General features: G+C 40.7%; 1 protein-coding gene across 1 annotated transcript in view; it reads right to left on the minus strand.

Annotated features, from left to right (window-relative positions):
* The window catches only part of dars1 (aspartyl-tRNA synthetase 1), a 36,840-nt gene extending 24,241 nt beyond the window's left edge, over positions 1-12,599 (minus strand). Inside the window, exons 1-6 of the mRNA XM_073473430.1 lie at positions 12,476-12,599; positions 8,293-8,395; positions 5,483-5,512; positions 5,121-5,178; positions 3,108-3,200; positions 1,812-1,914 (exon numbers count right to left, since the gene is read on the minus strand). Of these exons, the coding sequence (XP_073329531.1) occupies positions 1,812-1,914; positions 3,108-3,200; positions 5,121-5,178; positions 5,483-5,512; positions 8,293-8,395; positions 12,476-12,498 (410 nt within the window). The 5' untranslated portion in view covers positions 12,499-12,599. The remainder of the gene's footprint in view (positions 1-1,811; positions 1,915-3,107; positions 3,201-5,120; positions 5,179-5,482; positions 5,513-8,292; positions 8,396-12,475) is intronic.
* Positions 12,600-13,505: the final 906 nt, after the last annotated feature.

Here is a 13,505-nt window from a genome sequence, read left to right on the forward strand (position 1 = left end):
TGAGAAGGGAAGAATGGCTTTTCCATTGGCACATTTGGCCACGTCAAGTCAAACCACGCCTTGTTGATTTGCTTTTCCATTATCAGTTTAAATGTGCCTAGTTTTGTCACGTTGGAGATTGACCGTCTCTGGCTCTTTGGTGATGTCAGAAAGGCTTCATCATTATTCAGAAGGCAAATAGTAGCTTCTTCCTTCTCTTCAAGATCCATTTTAACATCCAGTCTCTGTTTTTTGAGCAGTAAGTGGTCAGCTACCAACAACCGTTGCACAGAGCAATGGTAAACAGCGCTGCAGCAAAACAGCAGCGGTTGAGCTGTGGTGCAGAGTCAAACCAAGTCAAGTCAATCTAGCACATTTGTATGTAACAAAGCTGAAGGCCTGCACGCATCAGGCCGTCGGTAAGCTGTCGGGCATTGTCAGGGTCGTCAGTGAGTGAGTCAGTGAGTCAGTGCACGAAAAAAGAGACAGGGAAAGTCCCTTGAGCCCGTTGCTGCCGTATCTATAACTGCACTCATTTAGTGTGGTTTCTTCTTAATCACCAGAGACATTTGCAACTTTTTATCAGAAATAATCTCGATTAGAAGTAGCTAAATTAGTGAGAGTGGTGTCAAAAAATGCTGCTTAATCATATCAACGGTTTGTATATCAGCAGAGAAGTATTTCCCTTACATGCAGGTGTAGAATGTACTAGCTAGTTGGCAATCTGCTGCAGTCTTTGCGGTGTGTTTAAGTGCAGCTTTTAGGCCGAGACACAGAGGACATGAGGTGATGCAACAGTCAGCCTTTGTCGCAGCTAGTTCTTTGATGTCAGTTTGGTGTGTCAGGGCCTTAATGGTCAACCCACAGTGTCCTCAACGGTGGGTATGAGGCAACTGTCATTAACAATACAAGACTTCTGACACCGTTATGTCAGACATGTGCCGTTTAGTTAACAGTTTTAATCAAACTGACTTCTTTTCAGTTTTTCGTAAGATTCTCTGGGAGTACGCAACAGTCTGCACTTGTTGCGTCTTCAGTCTTAATCATTTTCTATGAGGCTGTAAGGCGACGATAGCTGCAACTTAATGGGAGGCTCGTTTTAGACACAGCTGCAATCTCTGCATTGCTTAAGTTTATTATACAATGTCACATCTGCCATTTCAGTCTGGCAGATTACAGCTGTGGGTGTTACCCTTTGCTAATTTAGCAATATCTAAGGAGTTGCCAGTTAAGTAACACGTGATAATTAAGGTCTTCCCCATTTACAAATATGTTTAATTCATCAAACAAGGGCAGTGCTCGAAAAAGATGCTTCCAAACATCTGTGTCATATGAATGCTCTGTATGTTTCAGTAAATTACACGATGATGACATATGTCAGAAATGTTTCTGATGTGGGTTTTAAGTCCAAATATAGAACACATACGAGCCCCCTTGTTAACATCAAAAGTGGAAGTATTATCATTCCTCCCCCTTGTAACCCTTTTAATAAGGTGCACATCCGCCAATAGTCATGTTCATTCATAGACGACCAGAAGTGGGCTAAAACTTGGCTGCTAACATGACTAATGATGCTTGGCTCTTAAGTATTTCTTCCTCCTCTGATCCAAGCTGCTGTATCTGCCATCTCGACAGGAACTGCTCCATTAAAACACTGCTGTATTCCACCCCGTTAACAGCCAGCTTTTGTTGTCGAGTGAAAAATGATTGATTCCCCCGCCCCTCCACCTCACTCAGAATGTGTGAAAATGGATCGGCGGACTATTAGGTCCCAGGATTTTCCCACCATTGTTTGCACCCTCTCTGACAGGAAGAGCAGTCTCGGTACTCACTTTGCGGCAAACTTGACCATCTGCTTGCTGGCACGATCTCCCACTGCGACCAGAGCCTGCACGTTGAACTGCTGTTGACGCAGGACCAAGAAGCATTGCTTCCCTGAAAACAAAACAACAACAATACATCGTGCCGGGCTGTTAACTTCTTGTTTATCCAAGCTTAACACGTATGACACTTTAAAGGATCGGACACTCTTTCTGAGGCAGTGTACGTTCGGTGTGTGTGACTTGGATGTAAGGATCTTGTCATCTACAGGTAAAGTGTCAAACATTTGTGAACAGAGTATTCTCTTTGAAGAGCATTGAGTGGAGAAAGGGTGATTGCTACCTTCCTAACAAACACACACACCTAGAAAGAGTGTAAACATGTTAGCCAACAAAAAAAACCCAGGGTAGTAGACAGTCGGACCACCCAGGTACTTTGATGTTTGTTGCCTGTGAGAAGGAGGGGGGTGGGTGGTGGAGATAATAGCAACGCCACAATCCCACCAACAGATGCACCTCATCCCGGAGCAAATCAGGATGTTATTCTGCTCACACGGACATCCTTACAGCGAGCAGAGAGAATGAAGACAAGAGTGGAAGGGAAGCAACTCTTGACTCTGGAAGTCATCTCGAAGGGAAATGGCGAGAAAAATAAATCATCCAGACCTCATTTGATTTGTAATCACAAACTAGCAAAAAGTCTTGATGTTTCACGCAGAGTTTAAATAATCTGGCAGAGCTGAGTGGGTTCATTGTGTTCAAACAGAGCAGCTTCACTGTTGCCAGTAGCTCGAACCCAACAAACACAGGTTATCTGAGCTTCCAGTTGGCAGTGACATGCTCGTCTGACAATGATATCAAAAACACCCTCAGGTTGTCAAACTCTGTTTAACATGGAAGGAATGGAAGAAAAAAAAAAACTGCTTTGCAATCCCACTGAGGAGTATACTGTAGAGAAATGGGGGAAGTCAGTTTATACAAGGGTACAGTTTGGTATGTATTTTCACAATAAAAGCTGCCTGTTTTCTTTTTGTAGTTTAAGCTTTTCAGTGTTGATCAGCCTGAAGATGTCAGTCATCTAGGTCATGGGAAATCTAAAAGAAAGTCAAAAGGAACCGGTATTGCTTTGATTTGGACTTGAAGAGAAAGGAGTGACGTGGAGAACTGGCCCAAGGGCAGACGTTTTCGACATTTCGCTATAGCACACCAGGGATTAGCACAGAGGTCATCTCATCTCTGCTGTTTGTGTCTTTCGACACAAAAGAAGCTGGAAAAGGTGAACAAAGACGGGGCGTGGGGTGATCTCACCTTTGGCTCTGCTGGTGTGGACTCGGGCACGGAGCCAAATCAGCTGGTCAGCTTTGTCAGGAGTGAGGTCTTGGACCCGAACCAACGCCCTGTCTGGCTCACACACACACACACAGACACACAGAGACAGACAGACACAAAAAAATATTACTTCAAAGGATCTTAATGCCTCTCTTTCCTCACGTCTCCCCCCTGCACACTCCCAAGGGCAGAAAGAAATGTGAATAAGCATGCATGTGCGTGTAAAGACGTACACACAATAAAATGCTCAAATTACAGACGTGCCTAATAAATAAGACACACTAGGAGGCCTGCTGAAAAGCTGTCTAACTCAGCCATTCTCTGTGGGCTATATGACAAATTGACTCTAGTTTCACCTGTGTCACTCAGAGGCATGCTTTCGCCTTATTATCAGCGAGCACACGGAGGAGACAGCCAGACTACGCCAGGGAAAACAGAGCCGCCCTTTTGGCTCAGAGCTCTGCGTCAACCCACATGAAAGCCCTCACCCTCCAACCCTCCAAACACCCCCCTCCCGTCCCAATGGCTGGGCTTGGCATGCAGGTGAGGGAGGCCCCACTTTGTTTGCTGCCACTGGAGCTGAAAGAGCATCCAGACAGATGGACGACCTCAACAGGTCCGCCTGCTGTCTTGTTCAACCGGGAGTTATCGCACACTATTAGTTACAGCAATTATCACTGCTGAGATCGTGACGACAGAGGAGACCAAAAAAACAATTTCTTTGCGATGGTTATCATTTCCAAATCTTGTTGTCTGTAACTTTTGACAGCCAGACTAAAGGTTACCTGAGAAGTCCTGGTATAGAATGTCATCTTGTATCAACACATATAATTTGAGAGTTGCTGCACGTTCTCCATTTGAGGATGCCAGACTTTTTTCATCATAACCTAAACATCTGAATCTCACTCTTCACAATATGGGACCTTTAAGGTGGATTGTTTAACCATTTGTACCAAAATATCAATGTTCAACATGGGTTTCCCAATGTTTCCCATGGTGTTGTTGTTCCGCCTTTAAGCCCAAAGTGGTGGTAGTGACAGAGCTGAATTGACGTCTGTGTCAAAAGGGTAAGAAGCTGGGAAAGGACAAACGCTGTCAGAGGCACTGTTGTGTTACCCATAATGCCTCTACGGCCATTTGAAAACACACACTGGGGCAGCATTATGCTGCGGTTGTTTGGTTCGGTGTTAAAAAAAGCAAAGCCAGTGTAATCGAGTATTCGTTGCGGTAGTTTTGTAGAATCTCTGTATAAAAAGCGCTTATCTTAAACTAAAAGATGAGGGAGGGAGTGCATGTCAGCTACCTGACCCTGATCTTGACTGTAAGATTAACTACCATCTCAGAGAAAAGAAAGTCAAATACATAGAAATGAAAGACATTGTTTTCTGGTGGCAACTTCCATTTCTGGTAATCAGAAAGTGACTGGCAGGAAATTGTGAATAACACGATGCACAGATTTTTTTTTTTTAAAAAGGATGAGAAAAGAGCTCGACACTGGTACCTGGAAATGATATCAAAACAAGGTGCTCGGTTTAAACCAAAGGAAGTCTTTTGAGCATGTACTGCCTCATCTTATTGTGTGATTTTTTTTTTCACACTTTCACACTTTGCAACAGACAGATATTCTTCCGAAGTGCATATCAATTTTTCACTACGCTGACATTGTGTGTTTGGAAAAGAGAGTGGCAACACGGACAGCAGGCAGATAATGATATATTCTTTAAAAAAAAAACATCTGGAGGATCGATCAGTCCAATGTGAAGAGATGAGGGCAGGCCAGATGTTAATTCTACCCAATTGAACTATATCTAATTACTTTTAAATTACCAAATATCACCTCATGTGACAATGAAATGGCTCTATATGGTCACATATAGTCACATCAAAGTAAAGGCAAATCTTTAATCTTCATCATCTATTATTTTCTGTATTTTTTAGCAAAAGAGGCTGTTTGGTTGACTAATGAGGAAGGGAAGTAGCTTTCATACTCACCCAGTTTTTGTTGGGACTGGACCATAGCCGGCACACCATATCGGTCCTTGGCAAAGTCCTGGAACAATAAAAACATGGAATCTTTTAGCGTATGAACATTTAGTCTCCATTGTTCTCAACTCTACCATTTTGACTTCATAAGCGTCAGTCTGTCTACTACGCCTGAGATAAAAGACAGACAGAACAGATAATGATGCTTATCACCATCTTAGGAGGAAACTGTTGAACATAAAACAGAGTTCAGCGTGCAGGTATTTGCATACAAACTGTTGCAAAGGTGTGAAAGCTGAGGTAGAATCAAAGTCAGACAGGAAGGCAGGGGGACTGGGGGATGAGTGCTGTGATCTGGAGGGGATACTTACATCTTCTTCTGTGCTTTGTTGTTCGGCAGCCTGAAACACACAGAGGCGACGAGGGTTTAAAGGGCATTGCAAATTCCCAAGAAATAACAACACAATAACAACAACAGGACCATCTATTAAATTCAAACACACACAAAAAAATATGTTCAGAACCATTCAACTTCAAATGGAGCAACTTAAAACGTTTTGCTACAGCAGTCATGTAAATTGTGTTTTCATCTTGTGCTATCAGGGATTTGAATAAAATTAATAAATCATATCTCAGTCCTCGAGACAAGCCTCAGATCCCTGGAATGCACAGCTCTTCTACACATTGCTCAAACACATCATAGACAATGAGTAATGGCAGCAGGAGATATTGCTTTGTAATAGAAACGGCGTAAGTGGACAGATTCTTTATCTCTGCACTGACTTCCAGGCAAATGACTCCCAGAGTGCGATGAGATCGAGTCTTGGCAAAGTCACAATTCCATTTTCTATGCAAATTGATATTGGTGTGTGGAAATGGCTGGTGGCGGCGGAGTGAATTGGAATCGCCCATCCTCGATATGATAATCCAGTCACATGATGGATGATATTGCAGTTCATGATCAACTGAATATAGACCTTCTATAGCCATGAAGCCGACGAGCCGCACCGGAGCCACTAAAGTAACAAGTGTCAGCACAAAAAGTGCACAACGGCAAATAACACGGCTAACACACGCTCAATAAACATTCAACTCAGCTTTCAGGTCTTCCCCTAGGCAATGCTTTCCACATCGCCCGGATATCGGCAGCAATAGCCGGCGTATTAAACAGTGACACATCTGCTTCTTCCATGAAACATGCTGACTAGAGAAAGAACTTTGCTGCGTTCACCTATAAAAGCCACTTGAATCACGATACACCAATACACCTGGTGACTTATTAGTCTTGGATACGCCAGTGCAGAGCTAAATGACTATGATTCTAACAATGGAGACAAATTTCCTAACACTTATCCTGCAGATTTTGCATGAAGGGGCAGCCTGAGAAAGAATTTATGAATGCAGAGATACCAATTCCAGCACTGACAATGTTAAGCTAACTGGGCATCAGGGAAACATTAGCAACTGGGCTGCAGAAATAATACATTTTAATTTGAAAGCAGTAGTACGCCATTACTGTGTAACCGGATGTGTTGCCATCGCAGTAAGCTGATATTTAAAAAATATATATACTTTAACGAGAACGTAACAAAGGAAAATTTGTTTTTACATGATAAATATAGGACAGATGTTAAATGGGGAGGCTGATTAACGTTACGCTAGCAGGTTGCTGGTGGTTTGTGAGGGAAAAGAGAGAAAAGAGGTTAGATGAGCTGTAGAAATGTGTACTAAAAGCGACGCCACCACATTATTGACCCAGAAAGCAGAGTTGTCTTGTTTGCTGAGCTGTGCCAGCAGTGCCCTGAGTACCAGGTTACATTACACGGGAGCTTCTGACTGACTAACTTGCACAACATTGCAAAGCAAAGAAGTTCTCTGCACTCATATTTTGGGATGCCAATTTTGATGTTGGAAATAGAGCTAGTTTATTAACTAAGAGAGCAAGTTTTCTTATTGAGTTCTAGCACTGTAGTTCTTCCTAAACACCAACTATGTCACCGTACACTTCAATTGATGGAGCTGGTGTCAGAAATCAGCTTTCTTGCTTTAATTGACGACATTAACCATCAACATCGACTGGACTGTCACATAAAATGTTGCAATTCTCCCTTTAGGATGAAACCTTTCCCCTCAGGATAGCAAATACAGCATCTGATCAGATAACGGTTTACCATAGAAAGTCAGTCTACCGGTTATACTACAGCATAAACATAATTGTACAGAATGATCATTGTTGGAACGTGATATCCAGAACAATGTCTATATGCACAAGCACAATGGATGTTCGGATGTTTTGTTTCACAGTGACAGCTCCCATGAGAATGATCCCAATGATTTTTATGCCAAGAGAAAAAAGTTGCATTAATTTTAGAGAAACAGACCACCGGTATATGCTTGGTAACACAAGAAACCCTGAGTTGGGCTTTGGCATCAGTCAGGACAGAAGAGATCAGATGTACTTCAAAAAATGTACAAAAGCTCAAAAACATCCAAAACCAGTGGCATCTGTGGCAGTGAAACGCAGATGCCAGCTCTGCCGTCACTTAAAAATGTGGCACTCCTTTTGTAATGTGGCAGTCTTTGGCACTGATCCACATGCTTTGTTGGATATGAAGAAACATAGTCCTCAGTTTGCAAACACTGTTAGTGGTTGGTGGCTTTGTTGAGTCTGTCGAGATGAGGTCATGAAGGAATTTTTCAAGGACGTTTAATGTGTGAAAGGACCAAAATTATACTCCACTTTAGTTATGGTGTTATGGTGTTGATAAATCTGTCAAAAACTGACCCAATAAAAGGTCAGAGGACAAACATGTTGTTACTAAAGAGAGTACAAGTGTCAGACACAACTGTCCACAAGACTTTCTGATGTGCAAGAACACTGTAGTGAGTCTGAGCCTTACTGTGTAATGTTTAATGTCTCTCTTGACATACAGCTCATGCGACTGCATACCATGTCGTGCAGTCAGTGTAGAAGAAAATAGCACTTTGTTTGGGTGGACATAAACAAAGCCAAAATGACAGGAATACTTAAACAATGGATACTCTTGCCCCCCCTGTGGCTAACCAACCCTCCTGGACGCCTCAATGGCCAGCATAACCGCACGTCAGGGCCTTAACAGCTGTAAGAGGGGGCGACGGATGTCAAACAACAAAACAGAAAAAAACAAAAAACGCCACTGACCAGCTTGGCCTGTTTCTCAGCCTTCTTTGCAGCTTTCTCCGCTTCCTTCTGCTGTTTCTTCAGGCCTTTCTTTGACGGACCCTGCTGCCCCTCCTCCGTCGCCCTGAAACAGGAAGAGGCACACAACATAAACATTTAAGTCCACTTCCACCTTCTATTTCTCCTCCGTCCCACGAGGAAGTTGTTGACCGCCTGGGAAAATTAATTCTGAGCCGTCGCCACCTCCAGCTTTTAAGTCTTCGCTACCTTTAATCCCATTGTTATTTCAGACAAAACAGCAGCAGCCTGCTTAAATGGAGAGATGGGAGTTTGGAGAGCAGAGATGTCAGAAAGTAAGATTAGCTTGATGAACACAACGGCTTTAAAAAAAAAAAAAAGACAGTAGTCTCAGCAGTATTTTCTAATCCGTTATGGAATTTCAGAAGAATACAGATTATCCGATTATGATAACATTCAACCTTATCTGAAAGTAAAGGTGTCTTTATTTGCTAAATGTTACGGCCAATCTACACAGCACAACACAATGAGTGAGCTGATAAGAATGTGACATTTGCCTTTAAGGTAAAGTTTGTTAGGAGCAGCAACAGCAGACTAAACACAACAGGATGCTCTTATCTAGAGGAAACAATTAGGTCTCAACGCAATATACAGGACAGATAATGAAGAGGAATGACGCCAGGTTAAAACTATTGCAAACTTTCATAAAAAGCCACAAACAGGCAGCGGTGGAACAGTTTGACCTGTCAGGATAACTGCTTTTGTTGATAAAAAATTATTGTCATTTAATAAAAATGTTTTATGCCACTGATACAATGATAATATATCAGTGTAATAATTCAAGTACACCCTTTCAAAGAGCATTGAATTTTAGGTCTTAAGAATGTTCAGACAGACTTCTCTTGTTTGGTGTGTTTGTGGCAAAGAGAATAAATCTAAAGGAATGAAAGGCTACCAGCGCAGCACTCCTTGTTTTTCTAGATGGGCGAGGGAACTAGTCTCAGGGATACATCTTAAGAGGCTCCGAAGCAACACACATAGGTTTTACGAAAAACCTTGAGGGGATCTGGGGACAAATTTTTAGACACCTTAATTCTGCCGTTTCTTGGCTGAAGTCCCTGTTATTTGATATCCAGGTGTGCCACTCTTCGCCATGTGTTTTATGTTATCATCTCTGTCTAGTCTGGCCTTTTGTGGTTTTTGTCTTTTTGATCTTTTTTTAATGTGGGGTGTGTACGTTTGTCCATTTGTTTGTAGTTGTCATTTTTTCTGTTTATATGATGAAAATGAAATACAAGAGCAAAAAAAAAGAAAGAACAATCAGACATTGAGCTGGAACGTTGAGTATCGAAATATCCTAAAAAAACTGAAATAAAATATAACCACACAACCAGAACAATAATCAAAGTAAACGCAGCAGGCAACAATGAGATCAGCCATGGTCATGTACATGTATATAATAGTTGTCCAAAGTTCCTGTGCTAGCAGTGTAAACACCAACTTCCTGGCTAGCTGCACGGCTAACTGAGCTACAGTAGCTATAGTCATAAACAGAATACAGTTAGCAGCAGTAAGCTAATCTGTTGAATTGCTGCCCCTATATGTTGGGGTATGAGTTCAACAGTGGCCAATTCTTACATATTGCACCTTTAAGGGTAAATATAACTGATAATATTAGAATAATAATTGTGTATAGGCATCTATTATGACACCATTATAAATTCTGAGATGGTTATTGTACCATTAAACTCTCTCAGCGTTGCAACCCTTGTCGATTAAGTAATTAACATGACAGGCCTATTGACATTCGAGCAGATTTTAATATTCAAGAATTCTACTTTAATATTTAGTTAACTTAAAAAAATACTGCCTTTCATTTTGGCCTACATCTGTGAAAAATTAGGGCAGCATCCAAGGCTTACTGACAAAGTAAGGTCAAAGACAAACAGCTTTAAAAGATAAAGCTGCAATAAAGCTCCTGATCACAGACTTAATACTATAAACAGTTTGAACTTTGCACTTCTCCAAATCAGACTTCCGGCCACTGTTATAAAAGTGTGCTGAAATTGCAGGTGAAGGAGTGAGTGCTGTTTGGTTTTCCCAATGACCAGGTGTCTAGACCTAAAGGAAGCCCATGAGCAACAAGGGGGCTGTTTCTGTTCAGTCACAGGAAATAACAAGGACCAAAGGCCAACTTTAAATAGCAATAAAGCCTAAACAAGAAACTAAAATCACAACAGATAATGTTGTTTCTTCCGAGGGAGGACTTCAGACCAGGTTTTATACTTCCTGCACAGCCAAATATAAGGCTATCATTGTTCCGACAACCTGCAGACAAATATCTTCCCAAAGCATCTTTGGAAAAAGCAATCACCTGAAAACATAGACTACTACCTGTGTTACAGCCTTGTTATGAGCCTGAAGCCCTCTGAAACAGAGTGTGAAGTAGATTAATAAAGATGTACTACTTGTTGAACTGGATCAGCCATTTGTTTTACCCTCAGGGAGGTGAGGTCAGTTTGACTGTCCGGAGCAGCTGTCCCAAAACATCTACAATCTGCTGTCAAATTACTTTACAAACAATCTTTGCTGTTGTTCATTCTTTACACTGCAAATGTAATTAATCGCAGACAAATGATTATTATTTGCATAGTTAAACATGAACAGCTTATCAGTAAACCAACTTAACTGAACAACAGATGTCATGATGAATCATATCCGACAGGCGTATTCATAAAAGGCAATAAATGGATAAAGCAGTTTCACATAAAAAACGTTATCAGTCCTTCTTGTACGAGTCATCCGAAGTGCAACGGCACAATTGAAAGGTCATAAAATTAAAATTCAATATGATGTCACAGTAAAAGCTTACATTTGCGGAACAAAGAAGTTTTAAGTGTTGTTGACGGAGTTCGATTCAATTCACTCTTGTTTAAGCTACTTTTTGTGGTGTTGTTGCATTAGTTTGCATTATATTCTAAATACGTTTGCAATATTTTTCTTCCTCACAATATGTGTTTAAATGTGCTGGACAAAATATAAGAAACAACTTTTATTATAATGCAGTTTAGTACCATAATACTGAGCGAACACCCAAATAACTTAAGGATTTATCAGCCCATACAATAACTGATACCTCCTTCCTTTGCTGATGCCAATAAGATAACCAATAATTCCACATGTATTTTAAAAAGAAGTTCCTAACCTGTAGCTTACGCACACTTGAGGGTAAGAAAGGCGAAGATGTGCCAACAAAGATGGACAATTTAATATTTAATATTCTTCTTCTTCTTCTTCTCTGTGTTTATTATGAAGGTGCAAACAGCCACCTACTGTATCAGAGTTTGTAAATGCTGTGCTTTTTAAGTTGCATCCCTCATCGCAAGGCCGGTATATTGCATTGCATTACATCATATATCATTTCTGTTTATTTGTCAGTGTATATTCGCACAGTGAGTCTAAGTGGCTTGAATAACTTGTTTGACCCCAAACATTTCTTCCTGTTTAAAGCTCCAACCTTAAAATGAAGGTGAACACCTTTTGGCCCAGAGGCAAAACTGACAGAAGTTAGCAGAGGAATGTGCATGAGCCTGACCTGACAGGTTGGGATTGGCTAAAACATAAAACTGAAGATCAGGTATGGATTCACACGTAGGAAAACAGTAAATATGCGGAGGATATAATACAAGATGTTATCTGAATCATAAGGGGCCAGACTTCCACTCTGAATGCATGCAAAACACTCTTTGGCACTATTTCATTCACATGCCAGATTTGAGAAAATAACTAAATAGTATAGAGGCAGACATGTTTTCATATATACAAAGTTGTATTTACCAAAAACCTACAAAGCTATCTTTGCAAATCCCTTCTTAACTTATGCAAGGCCATTATAAATTGACCAATTCTTTAACGTAGTCTGGTGTTAAAGAGCACAAATCTCGACTGCACACAAGTTAGCTAGCATGAGTGCTAATATTTCACTTCACATCGCTGCTGTTTAAACATTTTCTTCATATGGGCACAACTTTATGATGTCTCCACTTGAACTGACAGCTGATGCAATCTGCTGCACGTTCAGGTAATGCTAGCTAGTTGCTAGCTGGCACTGCTGCTAGCACATGCTAGTTGAAGTGCTGCTGAGAGACGAGAGTTTTGACATGCACAACATTCACACCGCTCTTACCCCTGGACTTCCTCTTTAGTCATGTCGAGCTATATTCTTGGGAGAACAAGGAGAAAATGTTTCACGGCTGTGTGTCAGAGAGAAACACCACATCAGCTGTTCACTGCATGGACGTGCACGGGAAGGAAGGACCTGTTTTGACGGAACACACAATACCGGATGCTTTGGGTTCCGGCTAGAAACGAATGGATGAAACGTAGTTCCGATGGGCTTATTTAGTCCAGAATTGAACACCGGGTAGACAAAATAATGTAAACACATAATGAGAAGTAACTTTCAGGGTTAACATGATCATATGTATGCATAGTGCTGGATGTAGATGCACTAGAACTCAGTAAAAAAGTATCCAAAGCTCATAGAGTGAAATACAGTGACAGTAAAGATAGTGTGTTAAAATAGTCTATTACTTTTGTAAACATGAAAGTCACCCATATTTATATTACTTAAGTAAAAGTTAAACTATATATTTTCATATGTGTGTCACTATCAGAAGTACAAGTAAAAATAAACTACACATATTTAGACCTACATGTATGTACTGTATATGGGTAGTGTTGTATAAAGTACCTACAGTCATACATGAGTAAAAGTATAATATTACTTTGGTAAAAGTGAAAGTCACCGATACGAATACTAGGCTACATGAGTAAAAGTATCTAATATTAAATGTACTTAAGTGTCAAAAGTAATGTTCTGGCAATAAAAGTACAAGTAAATGTAAATATGCATTTACATGTATGAAAACACTGTATACAGTGGGTTGACGGATTATCGGACTGGCTGATTATCAGATTCAATATTCAGCATTTTTCTGATTATCTGAATCAGTGTTTTTTGTTTTTTTATCTGACTGTCGATAAAATATGTTAATTTTGAAAAGGCACTCATTTGGCTCTGATGCAGCATGCAGGAAAGTACCTAAAGTTTTCAAATTAATGTAGTGCATAAAAAGTACAATATTTGCATCCAAAATGCAGTGGAGTGGAAATATAAAGTAGCAGAAGATGGAACTACTGAAGTAAAGTACAAG

This window comes from Pagrus major, chromosome 9, assembly GCF_040436345.1.
Source record: "Pagrus major chromosome 9, Pma_NU_1.0".
Taxonomy (NCBI): domain Eukaryota; kingdom Metazoa; phylum Chordata; class Actinopteri; order Spariformes; family Sparidae; genus Pagrus; species Pagrus major.